Source organism: Suncus etruscus, chromosome 6, assembly GCF_024139225.1.
Source record: "Suncus etruscus isolate mSunEtr1 chromosome 6, mSunEtr1.pri.cur, whole genome shotgun sequence".
Lineage (NCBI taxonomy): Eukaryota > Metazoa > Chordata > Mammalia > Eulipotyphla > Soricidae > Suncus > Suncus etruscus.
In genome coordinates, this window is record NC_064853.1 from 57,058,683 (window position 1) to 57,080,351 (window position 21,669).

The 21,669-nt window shown below is 35.2% G+C and overlaps 1 protein-coding gene across 4 annotated transcripts in view; it reads left to right on the forward strand.

Annotated features, from left to right (window-relative positions):
* The window catches only part of TNIK (TRAF2 and NCK interacting kinase), a 420,827-nt gene that overhangs the window by 346,235 nt on the left and 52,923 nt on the right, over positions 1-21,669 (forward strand). For all 4 annotated transcript variants that reach the window (XR_007496767.1, XM_049775216.1, XM_049775217.1 and 1 more), the window contains exons 13-18: positions 2,712-2,822; positions 3,689-3,775; positions 4,806-4,994; positions 15,392-15,556; positions 16,719-16,958; positions 19,514-19,620. Coding sequence is in view for 3 of the 4 variants with exons in the window: in XM_049775216.1 (XP_049631173.1) it covers positions 2,712-2,822; positions 3,689-3,775; positions 4,806-4,994; positions 15,392-15,556; positions 16,719-16,958; positions 19,514-19,620 (899 nt within the window). In the remaining variant the exon portion in view is untranslated. The remainder of the gene's footprint in view (positions 1-2,711; positions 2,823-3,688; positions 3,776-4,805; positions 4,995-15,391; positions 15,557-16,718; positions 16,959-19,513; positions 19,621-21,669) is intronic.

Below are 21,669 nucleotides of genomic sequence, written 5' to 3' on the forward strand. Positions count from 1 at the left end.
ATTATTCAGCCAGCTTCTATAATAATGTTTTCCACTACTTGTGTCTTCCTGTATTATTCTGTAAAAAGAATAATCATATATCTGGAAATTCACTCATTTCTCATTTTAGACCTACAACCTATCCTTTGCTCCCTTTAGTAACCTTTCTCCCCTCCTCTCAATCACACCATGTGCTATTCTCTTTGGCCAGGAACTTCATTCATCTTCAAAAACCTCATAGTCACACAATCCTAATTCTGCCTATTTTATTTGAGCCGAATTCTAATTTTTGTTCCTCAGTCAGCATCTAGTGTCATTAAAATGAATAGAAATCTGGGTAGCATGTAGTTAGTTTATTTCTGCCCTCAGCAGCAATGTTCAACATGAACTGTCCAACTACCTTTATCCTCATAAATTATTATCATAAATACCCTACAGTTTTCTGCCTGGATCCAAAACCTTATACCTTCTTCCCAGTGTATAGTCTTGTTTCTTCTGTAGCTAAGAGAACAACTCTTGAATACACAAGTATAATCATGACATTTGTCTGCAAAAAGTCCTGCAGTAGCTCCCTTACTCCTTACACTAGTCTAAGATGAACAATAAAACACTAATCTAGAGGTGACAGACATTGCAAAAGGATACAACTCATCTCACCAGTCTCAGATGTTAAAAAAACAGCCTGTTCAGAGGATTGCAGGCAGGAACCATATCAGGGAGGTTTTCTTTTTGGCTCCCTTTGGGTAGTTGAAGATCTGTGGTTGATTTAGTTGGAGGTTGGGTCAGAGACTGTTTGTTTATACTAGAAAAGTCTCCCTACTTATATAGAGCTATTTGAAATTTATATTTTATGTATAGAATATTATTCTAAATAAATTAGAATGTACATCCATCCTATTTTGTATTTCTCTGCTAGGTAATGGAGTGTTATTACAAAAAGTTAGAAGAGGCTGGAATGTGCTGATATTGTCCTTCCAAAATTCATGTATGAGGAAGAAGAAATACTAATTCCAAGTCAGAGCTCTTACACAAGTGGCTGCAATATTCTCAAAAGAGCTACTTCCACTTTTATGTTCAGGAGATCAAACCTAGATTGCCTACATGCAAGAGAAGCACGCTCCCTGTTGTATTGTTTCTCCAATCCTTACCTCAGTAATATGTGATGACCCTGTGTATTATGGAATTATTCTTGACCCCTTCAAGTTAAATATCAGTCATATCTCCCAGTCACTGGGACAATCTGAAAAACTCCCAGTGTCTCCAATGCATATTCCAAATGCTCAAGAGATTGAGAAGCAATGGCTTCAAAGATGTTCTCCTTTGTTGAGAGTATGATAGACAGTTGAAATAATTGGACTGCAGAAGTAACACGGGCAAATTTAGGCATTTGTTTTGCACAGGACGCTCCCAGGTTCAATTCCCAGCATGGCATGCCCTCTCGTAATGACCACTAGGGTCAATCCCTAAAAATAGGTACAGGAATAAGCCCAACAAGGTTTGCCTCTCCACCCCCAAAGTAGAGGTGGAATAATCTGTGACATTTTAATCATTATTCCTGCCTCTTCATGGTGTATTAAGATTAGTTTTGACTCTAGAGTCACATGACCTGGCTTTGAAATTTCCGTGTTCCTCTTTTCAAGATAATGGTACTGTCTACTTCAGAAGACTTTTGGGGAGAGGGGTATCACAGTGGTACCAGGGTTCATTATGACTCTGTACTCAGGGATAACTCTTGGTGGTTCTTGGTGGACTATATGTGGTCAGGGTATTAAACCCAGGAAGCACTTTCCCTGCTGTACTGTTTCTCTAGTCCTTTCCTCAGATGACTTTTTCAGATTAAATAAGGTGGAAGTGTGAGAGGTTCTTACCACATCATCTATGGTCAGGGGCACAATAATTATAGTTGACCCTTGGGCCAAATAAGATAAGATTCTGTGGTCCCACTGAAACATAAATATTTTTCTGTTACAGATTCTGCATGTCATAGGATGGTTAAATCCCTGTATGCAGAGTGCTAATGAGAGAATCTATGTGGATTTTGTTATTGGGAGCTAGTGAATGCCCCTAAGCCTCCATTATATAGGGTCAATAATGATGGTGGTTCCTGAGTTTAATGAATGATCTTAATTTAAAGATAGATAAGTTGAAATTGATACTTAAAAATGAATACTTACGATAAGTCATGAAATCTAAATGGCATATCTAAAAAAAGAGTGCACTGGGCACCAGTTGGATAATTATGTTAACCCTGAACCATGAATTATTTTGGAGCTTGAATATGTTGATTCATTTCTGATTTTTTTTTCTTTCTTTGCCTATAAAATCTTTTGTCTATTGGGATGTGGAGAATATTGAATGGTAGGAACATTGTGAATGAATTTTCAAACCTATAAAATCTCAAGACAGTTTGATGATATGCAATGAGTACTATATTATATAGTCACATTTCTTACCACAGATTTGAATACCCCCTTAATAAATTGAGAGAAGAGAATGGGAACTTCCTGGGAGATGTTTAAACTATGAGAGAGAATTTGCATGGAGAAGGTATCTGTTAGACACAGAATTGTCAATTGCTCCATCCTTGCAACTGTACCTCGATCTGGCCTTTACCTGGAAGTAAAGATGCTTAGCAAAAAACAATCAGTGCAGCAATACTCACTCAGTTGGCTTCCTGACATTCCTATCATCAGTGCTCAGTTCTTTATAGTGCTCTGCTTCTTGCTTTACAGCAACAAAGGCGAGAGAAGGAGCTGCGGAAGCAACAAGAGCGGGAGCAACGCAGGCACTATGAGGAACAGATGCGACGGGAAGAGGAGAGGAGACGAGCGGAGCATGAACAGGTACACTGAATGTACCTTACACAGGGAACATAGAGCCTCACAGATACCCCAAAGTGTACTCCAGTGCCAACTATGTGGGTCCTAGCTATGTGGGTCACCTCTTTAGGACTGCTAAGTTTAAGCAGATGTTACTCTTCCTCAGGCAACTCTTCTCACTTATTCATTCAAAAAGTCAAATGCACAACCTTGGCAAAGGTTCTAATTCATAGTTGCTTTCCACTAGGCCCAAGTCCTTTGATATGCCTTCATCTTCCAATTTTTCCCAACCCTTGTTCTCTGCTTGGAAAAGAGAACGATACATTCAAAAAGCATGATACATGAGCTAAGTCCTACTCTGTCATTGCTTCCAAGTAGCTTTTCTGCTCACGCATCTCTCTCTGGTGCCATAACATTGACCCAAGGATGCAGACACTATTTTTGTACAAATCATAGTTGAACAATACAACGAAACACCGGGATGTTTCCCTGACAAAAGACATGTTCCATGAGGGCATTCAACAAGTTTATCCCTATGACTTGCATAATTGATTTCAGACTTTCTAATATTGCTAACTCCAGCTAGTTCCTAATGAGGGAACCTATCATGAAAAGCTTAAAAATATAGCTGGGTTTGTTAAAGAGAGTAACAGCCAAGTACTGAGCCATCTCAGTCAACTGTGGCAGAGAAAGGGCTTGTGCTTTGACTGCTTTGAAAAGCTTTGGCTTTGGTGTGGCATACTTTCCCTGTGTGGTGAGGAGGTGTTTGGGTATTTTTTCATCCTTCCTTCTCTACTTTACTTGACAACTCTGTCACTTTTGGAATTACTGGTTCTTTTTCTCTTTCTCTCTCTGTGTTCTTCTGAATTCTCTGCTGCCTACCTCTCCAGGAGTACATCAGGCGCCAGTTAGAGGAAGAGCAAAGACAGTTAGAGATCTTGCAACAGCAGCTACTGCATGAACAAGCTCTACTTCTGGTAATGGGAAAGTTAAGATCCTTTTCACCTGCTCTGTGTTGTATTGTGTGTGTGTTTATGCTTATCTGCTTGTGCCAAAAAATAGAAAAAAAAACCATAACAAATAAAGCTAGTCCAGAAGTGGGAGTTCTTTGAGCTTCATGAATCTTGAAAATTATCCTAGAAAATGAGTACATTTCCTAACACAGTTGCAAGCCTATATATTTAATATGTTCTTAATGTATCTTTTATTAACATGTTTGTGATTCATTAACATGATTTCAGCCTTATCATAAGTTTTAAATTGTTTTTTTTATTTATAGTAAAGTAATGTTTAAGATCTTTTGCAATACACTGCAGTACAATGATAGTAACATTACACTTCTTCTATAAAACCCATTCAACACCACGGTGATATTTCTTTTATAGACTATTTGTTTGACCCTAATTTTATGTGTCTTGTGTGTTTCCTGCACAGATGACTTGCACTTGAATTACTTTTTATTGTTTCATAGTTTTCTGAATAAACTTCATTTAGTAGCATTCTGATGATGTAGCCTATTTTATAAACTTGGTAATGAGTTCTGCCAATGCGAGTTTTGCTAAATAAAAGAGCTAGATGCTCTCTTTAACCACTTGTTTAGCTTTATATGTATTTGTACCTATTCAACTGTTTGGATAGTTGTATTACTAAATCAAAAAGTCATGAATTTTTATAAATAGTGACTGCTGACCAATCAAAAGGCCTTCTTGTTCCCACATTCTTGGTTGTAATTATCAGGAACATATCACTTTATAGTGTGTGGTAAAGGGATTTCCATTTAAAGCAATGAGGTTTCACTTTTAAAAAAAGCATTCTATGTAAACACTAATCTAAGACATTATGTTTTCTCGATAGCATATTCTAATATCCTCCTGTGGTTCTGTTAGCGGTCAGTTTCTCTATTGTCATCACTGTTTGTTTCATTACACACTTCACTGGGAATGACTAATGGTTTCTTTGTAAAGATTTGGCCTTTTTTTAAAAATTCCTCTTCTCTGACCTGTTTAGGAATATAAGCGCAAACAGTTGGAAGAACAAAGACAAGCAGAAAGACTGCAGAGACAGCTAAAGCAAGAGCGAGACTATTTGGTTTCCCTTCAGCATCAGCGACAAGAGCAGAGGCCTGTGGAGAAGAAACCACTGTACCATTACAAAGAAGGGATGAGCCCTAGTGAGAAACCAGCATGGGCTAAGGAGGTGAGTCAGAGAACTAGGAAAACTATCCCCATGTTTTGTGCAGCATCGACTTTAATGAATTAATTCAGTAAAGGAGGAGAGTTAAATCAGTGACCCGAGACTGGAAAACATTTCACCATAAAACATATATACTTTGCACTTATAGAAAGAACCTTATAGAAGAACCTTAAAAATTATTTCTATAGAGAATTTTGTGTCTTTCTCTAGATACAGTAGACTTTTTTAAGCAACAACCAGAAGTAAAAAGGCAGTTTGTGGAATGGGGATTTTTAGTGAAGACTGTGATTTTTAAAGGACTTAAGGAGTTCTAGTCTGAATTCTTTTTGGATTACACCTGGTTCCTATAATTACTTATTGGACTGGTCTTTGGCACTCCCTTCTTCTTTGATGATACCAAGAAACAAAAGGTAGGCCTCCTTAGACTTGTGGTTCTGGTACTCACCAAAGAAAATCATCAGTTATTTGTTTCTTCTGCAAACATTTCTAGAGAAATTACTTATCCAGTTACTAATTTGAGAGAGGATTTCTAAAAGGTTGATTCTGTTATAAGCTATATTTTGGAAATATAAAAAATTTTAGATTGTCAGTAAAAAACATTGGTTGACAAAATGAATACTAATGAAATAGGTAATGCAGACAAATAAAATAATGACTCCAGCAATAATCAGCAACTCTTCCAGAAGTTATTGTGGCAGTTCAAGGGAAGAAAGAAATCCTAATTTTTAATTGTCATTATTTGTAGCAATAAGTAATTTCCTTTATTTTCTTGTGAGCATAGCTGTTATTTAAAGATTTCTACATTTTGGACTTGTTCTAATATCTTCAGATATTTTTATAGGTAGAGTTTTGTTCATGTTATTTAGGCATAATATTACCCTAGACATGTTTCTTATGTAATGTGCTATTTTTATAAAAATAATTCTTTTCGTTTTTCTATTGTTTGAAATATTTATAGAAAATACCCAAAATAGTGTTGCTCCAATTTTAGGGACAATTGTTTACAGGAGGTAGAAACTCTAGGGTTTTTCTCTTTAAACTTTTTATTGGAGGTAGGACGGAACTCAGCCCTGATTAGGGCTCTGTGTTCAAGTGTCACTCCAGGCAGGACTCAGGGACTATATATGGTGCTGGGGATTAAACCCAATTCAGGGGTAAGTAAGGCTAGTGCCATACTTATTGTTTTTATCACTCCAGCTCTTGACTATCTGCTACTTTTATAAAATATAAATTTAGTATTTTTATACACTCTTTTTTTTAAATATAATTTTTATTTTGATCACAGTGGCTTACATATTGTTGACAATAATATTTTAGGTACATATTTACATAAAATCAGGGGGGATTCCCATCACCAAATTGTCCTCCCTATTCCTCCATTTTTGTTTTCCCTCCCATTTCTTTTTCCCTCACCCCCAGGGCGACTAGAGTGTGTGGTCCCCTCTGTATCTAACCTACTACTTAGTAGTCTTGTATTTTTAAATCTAGAACTTAATCTGTAAAGAAAGCCCTTCATCTCAATGTAAAGAACATTTTTAGCACATATGATTTGTATTACGAACCCAATGTCCATAATAGGATCAATATTCAATGGTGTGGTCCTATACTCAAATACAACACTGATCCCTTAATAACCTACCTGTTCTTCAGATAAGCAGAATCACTGTGCCATTCAATAGCAGCTGACTTACATCTTGGCTGGAAGAGATGGAACAGCAGCTGACCTATATATTGATAAAGAGATGTATTATCTCTTTCTTCTACTACTAACCCATTTTCTATTACTGTCAAGTTGAAACCCTCAGTTAAGCCAGACTCAAAGCTGCTGATCATAGTAGGTGTTCAGAAAGCTGAAAAACTATCCTCTACTAAGCAAAAACCAGTGGTACCTACAGAAGTTAATGATTCCAGATTAGGACTAATGTTTGAACATCACTTATAGAGAAAAATGAATTTGCTTGTTTTATTACACATAACACTAAAGAACAATTAGAGTGTCAGGAAGTCTTAAGTGCCACAGAGAAATACCTAAAGTGATCTGACTCCCAAGGATGTAGCTCAATCCAAGACTTGGGCTCTAATGTCATTTGTATATCTTCTCCCAACACCTCCAAAGTGCAAATCCCAGTTTTTCACTACTAGAAAGACCTTAAAGTTTCATGAGGACCTTAAGGCAGGAAAGGCAGACATAAGATATACATCCTTATAAACCTTGACTCCTTGAAGAAGTGGCACCTTATTCTATGACCTCTCACTTATGCTTGGTCACCTAGCTTTTACTGTTCTAGCCCCAAACCTTGGATAGGAGAGGAATATTTTCACATACTATTGAAGAAAACTGATTTCTTGGGAAGCATTACAGAATTCCTTCTTTCCTCTGGAGAACCCTATTGCATAAGTTACCCAAGAAAGGAGGATAGGCATTCAATTTCTCTTCCTCTGATCAACCTTTGCACAGCACATTCTGATTTGAACATTAACCATGTTAAAATTTTTTTCTAGTAATTTATCATCATCACATTTCCTGGCTTATCCTCTCTCTTTAGAGCTTGTTCATGGTATTTGAGTTTTCAGAAGCCATGATGTACCTACTAGAAATTTTTTTTCACGTCATTAAAACATTCTAATTCTAATTCCCATGCGCTTCCTGGCCAGACTCCTTGTAATAAAAAGAAATGTAGAGTTGAACATATCAACTTATAGGAGCTTGTGGTACTCTTTTTTATGTTTACACACTTCCAGACATACTGAAACATTCTTTGGGAAATTCATATATATTTAGTCCTTTTGTTTTGGATGTGGCTAGCATAATCCAGCTTCCAACTAACCATGAATTCATGAGTTCATGAATTTATGAAACATTTTCTAATTCTTAATGTGGGTGTTATAGTTTAGAAGAAAGATGAAACATTTACATGAGAAAAATGAGTGACGGTGCTAAATTTAGGATAAGAACAACCAGAGTACAAATATGAACACTTAATTGTCTGCCATCATTGGATTCATCTTTTTAATACCCATTTTTTAAAAAGGGAATGAAATATGAATTTGAAGTCTGATCTTCTTGATTGTTAATACTTCTCATCAGCAATGTATGAATTTTTCTTCTAGATAAATCTTTATGGATCTATTTTCTCAGATTAGGGAGATACTTGGCGCTCAAATTATTTAAGTATTAATAGGTATTTCCAGACATTACATATGAACAAAATTTTTATTTCAACAGTATATCTTTATTGTCAACTGATAAAAAAAAAAGAGTCTCTTTGAACTCTCTTTTGTAAATAGGTAAAAGTTACCATTTTTTTAAAATGTGCTATTTGCCAAACATAAATTGAAATTGAAACTCCCAAAAGAGAAGGCACATATGACATTTTTTGGTCTTCAGTGACATATATCTGGGCTTTATAATCCTATGTGGTATTCAGTCTTTTCTACTATATGCTCCACTATTTTCTCATTCAACTTTATACCTTCTCATTAGAAGAATGTTTATTTTCTCCTTTAATTGCTTTCCCATCAACTTTTCCTCCTTATTCCAAATCAGCATTTTTTCATTAGCAGTGTAGCTGTTATGCTTCATGTGCTTTTGTTGCTTCATTTTATAAAAACATAAGTCATCATTGCACTTCTCATTGCCTTTCTCATTAATGTATTGGCAGTTGTAAAGACAAATGAAAATGCTCAATGTTTTGCAAATCTTGTTGAACTCTTCCCTTTCTTTTTGGACTAATGTATTATATTTCTTCAATATCACACTGACATTGATGTTATGATTTTGTCCTTTCAACAGCAATAATGTCTTTATAGTCACAGAAGAAGTGGAAGCATTCTCATTCCTTTCCACATCTCTACTATTTTTTGAATTAGGATAAAAATTAGATTCATGGCACAGCATTAGTATAAAATTTTGTCAAACACCAGCAAAATTTAAAGTTCTTTCTCTCATTGTAATTTTTTGTTTGTTTTGGGGTCACACCCAGCAGTGCTCAGGGTTTATTCCTGGATCTCTGCACTCAGAGATTACTCCTGATAGCTCATCATATAGATCATATAGCCTGCCGGATACAAGTTAGTTGCCCCACATTCTAATCACTCCAATCCTCTCATTGCAATTTTTTAGAGGTGATTCCTTTTGTTTTCATTCCTTTTTCTTCTAATGAAACAAGATTCCTGTTCCTTGTAAAAGCTTGTAATCTAGGCCTACTTTTATCTTCCAGGTGTTACCTGCTACCTCTATTCCCTCAATACACACCACTCCTCCACAACACTGCCTTTTTTTTTCTTTGCACCACTGAAAATCAGTTACAGAATGTTCTGTTTCCATGTATTTTACATGAGACATTATTATGAAATTTTATCTCCCTATCATTTTCTCTCTCAAATGCATGTTAATTAGATGGCTATGATTTTATTCAGCAAAAAAACAGGCTTAAGAGGCTTAATTTTATCTGTCTGATCTGTATGAAAGTTTCTTCACTTTTTTCCTCTATTCATCAGTGAGTTGTTTTTAAAATCTTTATATGAATTATTTTATATGAGGTTTACAGATTATCACTTAGAGTTTATATAAATCTTTTTCCCTTTCTCCAGTGTCTGCTTATTAAGACTAAGCTTCAGAGAAACCTAGGTGGAAATAAAAACATTTCAGTTAAAGTTCCTGCATTCCCTGATTATATAACTTTGGAATAAATCTGAAGCCTTCCTGAGGCACATACCCCCACCCTCCCTGACACCTTTCCTCTCCAGAGGGAGGCTCCTGAGCAATCTTATATGTGAATGTGCTCTTAAAATATTGGATACTATTAAAAAAACACAAATTAAATATAGTAACCAGGATATTCCTATGTAGTTCACAAGGCCTTTGTCATCACAGATCCTATTGGTATTTCACCTCTGTAGTCTCTAAGCTGTCACATGAACAGTTCTTGTGCCTTTCCCATCTCCTTCACCTACCTCTTTAGTGAGAGGATACTTCTTCATTTTGTATCTAAGTTTGGGAAAAGTTCACCTCAAAAATTTATGTGTACCACTCACAAGGACTCTATATTTTTCTTTGATTGGGAGTGAGTCCTGGAAAAGTAGTTAAGGTACTTATCTTCAGACAAGTCTACATTGGAAGCATTCCTTATTAATGAGCTTCTCTCATCTGTTGTCAAAGATGTCCTCCAGAACTTGACATCATCCACCTTGGAGATCAACCTTCTCCTCCAGTAGCTTTACCTATGGAAAAACTACTAATCATGTGTGTTCAATGAACACAGGCTCAGAGTATCTAATATAATAAACATGTAAAAGTTACTGATATATTACTCTAGCACTGCCAACAAATACAAAACAATTAAACCATCCAGTTAAGAAAAAAAAAAAAAAGAATTTCTTCATGACTATGTTCATTTCACCTTGTATTAGCTCCTAAGACTATTTCAGACTTTCATAGACTCCACAGAACAAATAATAAAATATTATTAAATATACCCCTGAAAGATTGCAATTCATCTGTAGTTGGTCACTTGGGTTGTTTCTGTATCTTGACTATTCTACTAAATGTAACAATGAACAAAGGTGTGTATATCTTGTCTTAAATTAACTTTTTATTGAATCACCATGAATTATAAAGTTAAAAGCTATTTGTGATTGAGTTTCAGGCATACATTATACCAATACCAATTCCTTCAGGAGTATCTAGTACTCTCCACCAATGTCTCCAGTTTCCCTCCTGCCCCACAAGGGTGCCTCTGTGGCAGGCACTTTTTCTCTCTCCCAGTGTCCTAGCATTACCTTCCTATCTTATTCTATCACTATCTTTGTCTCAGTGACACACTTCCTAGTGAAGACCAGTTTTCCTGCTCTTTATTTCTATTGTCACTGTGTATTTGATATTCTTTTACAAAGATTTTTATTTTATATTGTTAATGATTTTTTTTAAAAAACATATAGCCCTCATTCTTCTTCTGACTCACATGATACTCTTCAAATCCATTCACTTTATTTTTTATTTTTGGGCCATATCTGGAGGTGCTCAGGGGTTACTCCTGACTCTACACTGAGAAATTGCTCCTAGAAGGCTCAGAGGACCATGTGAAATGCAGGGATTGAACCCAGGTTCCCAGATTGGCAGCATGCAAGACAAATGCCTTGCCACTATGCTATTGCTCTTGCCCCTCAAATCTATTCACATTGCAGCAAATTGCATGACTTTCTTCTTTCCTGTGGTAGAGTAGTATCCCACTGTGTATATATTCCATTGTATATTATAATAATTTGTTTATCTAGTCATATATTTATGGGCATTTGGGTTATTTCCATATTTTAACTATTGTATACATAGCTAAAATGAACATAGAAGTACAAATGTCTTTTATGTATTTTTCTTTTATTGGCCCCAGGGGTATATTCCCAGAAGTGGAATTGCTGGGAAAACATAGTGACTTGAATATAAGCAGAGATGGAAAATGCAGCAGCCACTGGTAAATTTCAAAAATAAAAATATATACCCAAAACAATTATAACAATTGAGGAATCAATAGGTTAAATGTTTTTCAATATTTATTGCTAAAGAAAAACTGTAAACTAGCAACAATAACTTTAAGACTTTAAATAAAGTGCAGAAAAGTGTAGTTTAACAGGTAAACAAGCTAAATCACAAAGGATAAAATTTTTCAAAACTGGATTCCTCATCATCATCATCTGTATGTCCAAACAGAGCGTCAGCTGTATCTGATGTGAGGGTGTCAGCATAAACATTGTCATCATCAATGAATTCGCAGATACTATCATCACCACTCAAACAAAGCACAGAATATTGTAGGTTAAATAGTTCAGTGGCATACAGTTCAATTCAGCCGCCAACCTCTTCAGCTCAGCCCCAACTTGTGGACTGAGATGAAGCACATCCCCTCCAGCAGATGGCAGAATACAGCTGGAGACTATGTACATTTAAGCCAAGTTCAGGTTTTTCCAGCACAAATTTTGTGCCAAAAACTAGGCTTATACTCAAGTATATAGGTACCTTATTGCTTCCCTTCTCTCATAGATTTTTTTTTATATTTTGAACCTCCAATTAAGGAAATTCTACATTGAGTCAAAAAAAATTGTAGAAAGTAACAATCAATTATTTATATAATATTTTAGACTGATATTGTCTGAAGTATAATAATGATAGTATGGAAACTAATTGATAAAAAGAATAAGTGCCTAGAAATACTTAATAATATCTATATACATGTAAGCAAGCCCATGAGCTGCTATTGCAACTAAACAAACTTATTCATGAAAGTGATTTCTCTGATTTGTTCAATTTTGTCCTGCCTTCCTTTTCTGTCCTGTTCATTTCTAATGATAGCTTTAGGGCCTTGGTGGTATGTGGTTCCATTACAGGCAAGGATGCATCCTTTATAGGATCCTTGCTGCTGGCAGATGCCAAAAGAATTCTTAGTTCAAAAATGTTTTCTTTGTTCAAGGTGAAGTCTTTTAGAGCAGGATTTTTTACTGCTATTTTTAATGTATTGTATATATGTTTAAAACTATCTAGGGACATTTTTCAGTAATAATGACAAGCATTCTTTCTTCTCAGAATATGTATGGCTCCTGAGTGTAACAAAAGACTATGTAGTTTGTGTAGCCGAGGTGTTTATCAGAAAATTCGTCCTAATTTCTTGAATTCCTGAACTCAGGCAACAATGATTTGAATGGTGCCAGGTGGAATAGAGTGAAAATTGCTTGCACATATTTTATTCTACTAATGATCTTCCATGGAAAAGAGAAAATAAAAGTGGGGGGCCTCATTTTATGGCCGGAAGATAGTTACCTTCTTTACAGAGTCTAATAATGCATTGTACATCCCAGTAATGGTTGATCTACTGCTGCCTTTTCTGGGCTGCCTCTTATTTTAGATCTTATCCCTATGCTGGCTTTGTTCTTTTCTTTTGTTCAATGCAATAACCAAATCACTTTTGCTTGTGTAATACTTTGCAAATAAATTCTGCATACTTTGGTTTATATATGTTTTTGCAACTAATCCTAATCTGTATGTGGCAAGCTTCTGGGATGTGAAATTTTAAAACCAAGGTTAATTGTTGTCAATTGAACATATCCTGCACAGCCATGGTGGAAGCATCAATGATCACATTACCTCTGTCAGGAATCATACAATGTCCAGCATCCATTTTGTCACAACTATACATGTCCCACCACCAATGTCCCCAGTTTCCTTTTCACCCTCCTCTCTTGTCTTCTCTGTCCATCTCCATGGCCCCTGTAATCCCCCCACTTTTTTTTTACATTCAGACAATATGCTTTGCTATATTGTTACTGAAGGGGTATCATGCATGTCATGTTACCTCCTTTCAGCACTTAATTCTCATCCAGAATAATCAGTTCCAACTATCATTGTGGTTGTTTATTCTCTACCTTTGTGGCAATCTTCCTATAATGGGCCAATCCTCCTGGCCCTCATTTCTATTTTCTTTTGATATTTTTACCATACAATATTTTTATCATACTAATGAGTATGATCATTTATGTCTTTCCCTATTCCTCTGACTCATTTCACTCGACATACTCTTCATTCATGATATTCTCTTTATTCATAAGCAAATTTCTTGACTTCATTTTCCTAACAGTTGTGTAGTATCCCATTAAATAGATGCACTACAGTTCCTTTATCCACATCCATTCTTCTGTTTTCAGACATTTAGGTTGTTTCCAGATTCTGGCTATTGTGAATAATGTAAATAGCACTGTGATGAACATAGGAATGAACATGTCTTTTCTGTAATGTGTTCTTGGGTCTTTAGGGTATAATCCCAGAAGCAGTATTGCTAGTTCATGCAGAGGCTCAACTTCTAGTTTTTTTTAAGTATTTAATATTATTTTTCGAAAGAAAACTGGACCAGTCAACATTCTTACCAGCAGTGAATGAGAGTCCATTTTTCTCTGCATCTGCATTAGCACTGGTTGTTCTTATTCTTTTCAGTGTGTGCCAGTCTCTATGGTGTGAGATGATATCACATTGTTATTTTGACATATCCTGATATCTCTTGATGATTAATGATGTAGAGCCTTTTGGTAATCTTTATTTCTTTGAAAAATTTCTATTCTTCTCCTCTTTATACATGGGGTTAGATATTTTTTCTAATATAGATTATCTTAGACATTAATCCCTTATCAGATGGATATTGAGTAAATAGTTTCTCCCAGAACTTATTGATTCACGTTTCAGGGTCTTGTGGAGTGGGGTGAAAGTACATGACTCTAGAAGGTTTCTAAAGCTTTCTTTCTTTCTAAAGAACTAGCTGTCAAATTGACCTTAAAATAATAAGACAATGTACAATAAATCTTGAAAAAGAGTCAAAGACTTGAACTTGTTAAATACCTTAAGTTATGTCTAGCAGTGTCTAATTTATCTAATTTTTTTTAATTTATCTAATTTTTAAACTAAAAATTGTGATTATTGAAAACTTGTTTTAAGATGACTTTCACTGGTAACTTTCACCAGTGAAATGGGTATTTCCTAGTACTTCTATAGGAACACTTCTCATTGGTTATTTTTGGGGGTGCTGAAAAAAGACTCTGCTTAGAAATAAAATAACCAAGAGTCAATGAAGAGAGAAATCTAGAATGATACAAAGGTAAAGTGAAATCAAATATGAAGACATAGGAAAAGAAGTAAGAGAGGACATAGGAAAAGAAGTAAGAGAGCAGGAGACAGTGAAGTCCCAACTAGAACTGGAAAGAATGAGGAAGAGAAATATATTTAGACAGTAGAGAGAACTGAAAATCAAGATTGTTCAAGAGTGAAGAAGAAAATAATACAGGAAGTTTATTTATGATGACCAGGCTCATTGAGTGAGCCATCCCAAACGCCCACTTGCCTATCAAGGGAAGCTTTGAAGAAATGGAGGGTTAGTACACTCAGACTCCTTCTCTTGTCAACCCTTCCTGCTTTCCACCTACCCCCCCACACCTCCATTATTTCATGAGTCAACTCGAAGCAATTTTCTGTTTGCCCTATGCAATTTTAATGTCTACCATAGTTACCTTTCTCCTCCTCATTGGTTCCATTTGTTGTGTCAATAAGAGGATATTCCAATAGCTGCAAGATTATCTCTTAAGCAGTCTCCATGCCCCGCTGATTAAAATAGCAATAGAAAATGAATCATGAAAGAGTGATAATGTAGTGTTCTGTGTGGGAATTATTTTAGTGTTTATGTAGACAAAAGAGAACATCATTTTTTTCAAAAGACTTCTGTATGCAGAATGGATATGGAGAGTTTGGGCTCTATAAAATGATTTGAACAGAGGACAGAAAAATGACTGTGCAGGTGACTACAGAAAATCCTTACTAAGAAATAAATTGGCTTCAATTCATTAAATGCCTTTATATTTTTGGTTTTCAGGTAGAAGAACGGTCAAGACTCAACCGACAGAGTTCACCTGCCATGCCTCACAAAGTTGCCAACAGGATATCTGATCCTAACCTGCCCCCAAGGTCAGAGTCCTTCAGTATCAGTGGGGTTCAGCCTGCTCGGACACCCCCTATGCTCAGACCAGTTGATCCCCAGGTACAGTGTCTCTTTGTTCTATTGAGCATTTCAAGAGGGTATACAACTAAAATCTCAGGAAATTATATCACAGATACAGGCATAGGATCAAGCAATTTAAAACACAGTAGGAAACATAGCAACATAGAGGATCTATAAAATTTGAAAGCTAGAGGGAAGAGCTTCTGAGATGAGAATAAATATCCTTGTGTATCACAATAAAATATTATACATACTTTGATATGTATAAATTATAATAGTAACTTTTGGTCCTTGGTATTTCCTGAAACCAAGAATAATTCCATAGATTTGGTTCAATAAAATTGTGTTCACTAATCACTGTTTCTCAAAGTCTGGTCACTGAACCAGCAATAGCAGTAGCAGCCAGGATTTGCTAGAAATGCAGATGTAGATTCATTTTAGATCTACAAGTCTATTTTAAGCTGGAAATGAGAATAGGAGATGATAGTCTGTGATTGAACAAGTTCTCCAGGCAGGTCTGTTATGTAAAATTTGTAAGAACACTATTTTTAACTTTTTTGGAAAAGAAAAGTAAATACCACTCCACTTTCACATAATAAACAGCAACTCAAAACAATAAACAGCAAGCAATAAACTCACACAATAAACACCAACTCGTTGTGACAGCTAATTATTTCATTCTTTAGTAGATTTAGTTTTTGTTTTTATTTGGGGGTAGGGGGGCTTTTTAAAGTAGTTTTGTGTTTTATGCTTTATTCCATATATTTTGGTTATTGCTGGTAATGTATATAGATATATGCTTCAGATGTATGAGGTACTGGGTTCAATTCCTGATATATATACATATTTTTATATATATACACACATATACACTTAATATCATTAAATATTTTGATGTTAGAAGTGATGCTGAATAGATCATAATGTTGACTAAAATTTATTAGTAGTAGTATCATCATATTATCTCTTGACTTGTTAGCTATCCACAACCAGCATTTGATTCTTAGGCAAGAACCTTTTGTGTTCAACTTGACACAAAAGGAAAATTTTGAAAAACTGTAAAAGCCTACTGTGGACAGTTGTGAAGGGCCTGCTTCTCTAAGTCTTGTTCCCTAAAATGGCATTATCATGACTGCTGGATAAACTAATGGAACTGCTTCTCCTTCTCTTAATTCTGCTCTACTGTTGATTTGATGTCTAGATTCCACATCTGGTGGCTGTCAAATCCCAGGGACCTGCCTTGACCGCCTCACAGTCAGTGCATGAGCAGCCCACCAAGGGCCTTTCAGGCTTTCAGGAGGCTCTGAACGTGACCTCTCATCGTGTTGAGATGCCACGGCAGAACTCGGATCCCACCTCTGAAAACCCTCCTCTTCCTACTCGTATTGAAAAGTTTGACCGAAGTTCTTGGTTACGACAGGAAGAAGACATTCCACCAAAGGTAGTATTTCTGAGGTAGTCTTATCTTCATATGATCATTGCTGATTGGTACTCCTATTCCAGACATTTTATGGTTATTAAAAAATATGACATTCTATTTCAGATTTATTTTGGTCCTTTGTCATTTCCCTATTCAGTCTTGAATTATTATTCTCATTTCTGACCTGTTTCACCCCCAAAGAAATGGAGGCTCATGAAGATGAAATGACTTGGTAGCATATATCTTATAGTAATATTTGGAACTCTTAACCCCAAATATTCCAAACAGTTATGTGCTAAATATATTAAAAATGGAATAATAAGTGTTTTCATGGATGACTGGTTCCATCTTTAGATAAATTACAGACTCCAACTAATAAGTAATGATTTATTATTTTGACACCACAAGTGAAACCAGATTGTAGGTGTTTAGAAAATATTGTTCTGAGAATATTTCAGTGGAAACATTTTTGTTTGTTTTGTTTTGTATTGTTTTTGGTTTTTGGGATACACCTGGCAGTGTTCAGAATACTCCTTGCTCTGCACTCAGAAATCACTCCTGGCAGACTCTCGGTACCATATAGAATGATGGGGATCAAACCCTGATCTACCTCATGCCAGACAAATGCCCTCCCTGCTGTTCTATCACTCAGTGGAACCATTTTTATAAAATTCCTTAAGCCAAAAAAAAAAATTACTTAGGCCAAGTTGTAATTTAATTCCAATTAATTAATTGCTAAGGAAAAAAAGTGTAGGATAAAATAACCAGTTAATCTCACTGGGCAAATCAATCCTGGATTTGGATTCTTTTTTTATTGTTAACAATAATGTTATCTTTATTCTTATTATGATTTTGTTATCTTATTCTAAGCTATTATTCATCCCATTAAGTGTTCTGGAATGTGGGCATGCATTTCACTATAAATAACTTGCAAATTCTTCAAAATACTGAGAAACTTGCATCAGATTCATTCTAGCTCAGGATTTCCTTTTCTCCTGTGCTCAGAATAGAACCAATGACAAATAGATTGTCACACAGTTTCCAGACATCCATGCCATTGTTGCTTCCATCCAACAGATAATCCTTTTTACACATTGTGTTGCAAGTATTCTCCTTATCTTCTTTTTAAAGGATATCATTGTAGAATTGATATTATTTGAGAAATAAAAAGATAATGTTATCTTTTTTGTTAATCATTTTTTCTGCTAAATGAGATTATTTAGGGAGCATAGAATAGTCTTGAAACATAGTTTTGAAAATAGAATATGCAGAGGAGCAGATACAAAGCTGGAGAAGCAACAAATAGAAGTTATTGGTCCATCTGTAAAAAATGAAAGCAGAAAAGAACCTGAGAGGTTTTTTTTTTTTAGGTAAATAGAAAGATTTTGAGTCTTAATTCATTAACTTCTTAAAATTAAAAAAAGGGAAAATAGCTATAAAAACACTAAATTGGTGATTCTACTTTACTACTTTAACTCGTCTTTCTAGTCTGTATCTTAAAACGTACATAATGGTACATTTTATATTAATGTTAAACCAATATATTTGCCAAAAGCACTAATATAAATGTGTTCAATGGTAAAAAATAATAAATTCAATTTTAAACAAATGCCAAAAAGTAAGTAAAATTGAAGCACCAGTTGACCTAATTAACTGTTATGAGATATATATTTTCATTTCTTAATTAATTTTATAAAGTACACTTTTCTCTGCTTTCCCTATTCCCATTCATTTTGTTTAAAATGTTTCTTGAGACAGCATTCTGAAATTTTACATAATGACAGATTTTCCTAGTGATACCTCTCAGTTATATTATATTCATATAGTGTTTCTGAAGACCCTTTGACTATTTTTCTATTACTACTGACTTACATTTTATTTATAAATTTACCTTCTAAAGCACAGTGATTTTTAATTTTTAATTAATAATTTCAACATTGATGAAGATCACTATTATTTTTCTAAGTTCACTCACATGACTTATGCCTGAGATTCTAGTATGATAGCCTAGCTTGTGACCAAATCCCATTATATCTTTATCTCTTTATCAATCATTATGTGAGTCTAAATTATAACAACATAGCTGACTGACTCTCATTAGATGCATTTTCCAATGATCAAATGAGTTAGTGGTACCCTAAAGAAATTTCTGAAGCAGAGGGAATGTAGAAGATTTGTATGCATTATGAGGCAGACCCCAGTTTGATTCCAACATCTCATATGGTTCCCCAAGCACTTCCAAGAGTGATCACTTAGCACAGAGATAGAAATAAGCCCTGAATACATACTGACAGGTACAAACTCCCAACTCCCAAATTGAAACAAAAGAAAAAAATAGAAGATATAAATTAAATTTCTGATATCTACCACTCGCACACAAAAATGTCAACTCTTTAAGTTCAGTGAATCACATTATTAGAAAATAATGTGGAAAAACTAAAGGCATTTCTTTCTGTACAGTTTCTGAGAGTTACTAAAACTTCTGGCAACTATTTGGAAAGAATAGACTGTTTTCCTTGCAGGAACCAAAGGATACTATTTTATTAAAATATTTATGAATAATGGTTTTCTTTCAGGTGCCTCAAAGAACAACTTCTATTTCCCCAGCATTAGCCAGAAAGAATTCTCCTGGAAATGGTAATGCTCTAGGACCCAGACTAGGATCTCAACCCATCAGAGCAAGGTAAGGGAAGGATAATGAGTCAGATAAAGAAAAGGAAAGCCCTCCCCTTCCTTTGTCATTATTTTCTGCCAATGCTTTCCTAAAAATTAACTGTTCGTTTTTAACTTCTAAAATATGCTGACTTGCCATTCAGAGTGTCAACTTTCACAGACCAGACTATAGACCTTTCATTCTTCAGTACCATTTTACAAAATGAGTGTACAGTGGGAACTCATGAAGAAATAATTGTACGAATAAGATATCCAGAATCCAATCAGGTATATCTTATGTGACAGTTTTAAAAACTGCAGTGTAAAACTACAAATAAAAGTCTGGCTATAGAATTTTACAGTTATAGTTGATCATCCATACCTATAGATTCAGGAATTCAACTGGAGAATAAAAAATAAAAGGTTTGGTTTAAATAGTTGCATATGTAACTACCAATAGTACAGGCTTTCATTGCTTAGCATTATTCCCTATGCATTTTAACAACTATTTGCATAGCTTTCATATTGTATTAACGAATTAGATCATTTAGAAAAAAATACGCATATAGACATACATATTATATGCCAGTCTGCACCATTTTGTAAAAAACGACGAGCATCCTTAGATTTTTGTACCCACAGAATAGCTGATACTATCACCCCCTATTGATACCACAGGTCTGTAGCCCCAAACCATCAGAGCAGAGACCAGACCAAATGGAATGATTGAACTAAATATTATTAGTAACAAATCAAGAAATGCACTGAGTACCACAGAATGTTGCTAATTAATTGTTCAAGAAATGTAACAATGATCAGTTACAAAGCTTCTATAGTCTGACAAGTTATCAAAAGACTTGTTATTCTAAAAAAAAATTCCACTTTAGTTTTTAAGGATCACTGAAACAGTTTTATTTCCATGGTTGCTCTGTACAATATATTCCTGCAGTCAGGAAGTTGCACCCAACAAATAGTGGGGTAAAAGTCTCAGGAGAGGCAGAAAAGTATTCACTATCAGTATCTGAGCAGATTTTATATGGTAAAAGATGCTGTTTTCTGCTGTAGTTCATCAAGCTTCCCTCGGATTTTTCGTGATTAATACACCCTGTTTTAGAATTAACTGAAATAGAAAATGGCCTCTGTTGAGACTATAAAAAGGATGAGCTTGGGCAGACTGTCTTATTTTTTCATTGTGTTCACAGTGAGAAAAAAAACTTGCCCTACCTAGTAAGAAAGAGACTGGAAATGAAGGTCATATTTATTTGTACATATCCTTAAAAATGTAGAGTGCTTCTGAGCATAAAGCATTAATTTTCCTCTTCCCATGAAAAGCCATAGGAAGAGGTCAGCCCATAAATAAGTTGGAACTGTAGTAAGAACATAAATCCTGCAAGGCAGAGAAGCAAGGCCATTCTGAGCGGAATTATCAATTGCACGAAGCTCTGAAGGAGCCATTTAACTCCAGCCACTTATCAGATTCATGAGCTGGTGATACTAAGAGGCCCTGAGAAAGTGAGGTGTAATGGGCCCAGGAAACCAGAAGAGTGTTCACCGTTGATTGCCAGTTTGAAAGCTTTAGTCCTCTTTTAAGTAGCTCTAAGGCTTCAATTATCAGTCTTTCTTTCTCCTTTGAACCCTGCCCTCTGGTTCTGGTCATTTATTCCATTGCTTAGAACTGTAGATCCCATGGATCAAACACCATTTCAACTGTATTTTTATTTCTATCAACCAAAGAGAAAAAAAGAGAATGATCATTATGAGTCAAATACAAAGCATCTTTTATTCCCTGGGAAGCATTAGTTTAATGATATGAGGATGCAAAATAGTTAGCACTTTATAGTCAGTCAGTGACTTGTGAAACATGAGCTTTTCCATCGAAATCACTTGAATATTGTACTTTGTTCAAAGAATGCAGACTTTGTAGCATAGCTAACATTTTCTGCTTACAAAGGAGTTAGGGAGGAAGTGAGCCAAGTGATAATAATAATTTACCTTGGAATCAGAGGGGCAAAGGGGAGAGGAAGAAGGAGAATTCCCATCCCTGCCAAGAGGAACTGCCCTACCAAATGTCCCTGCTGCT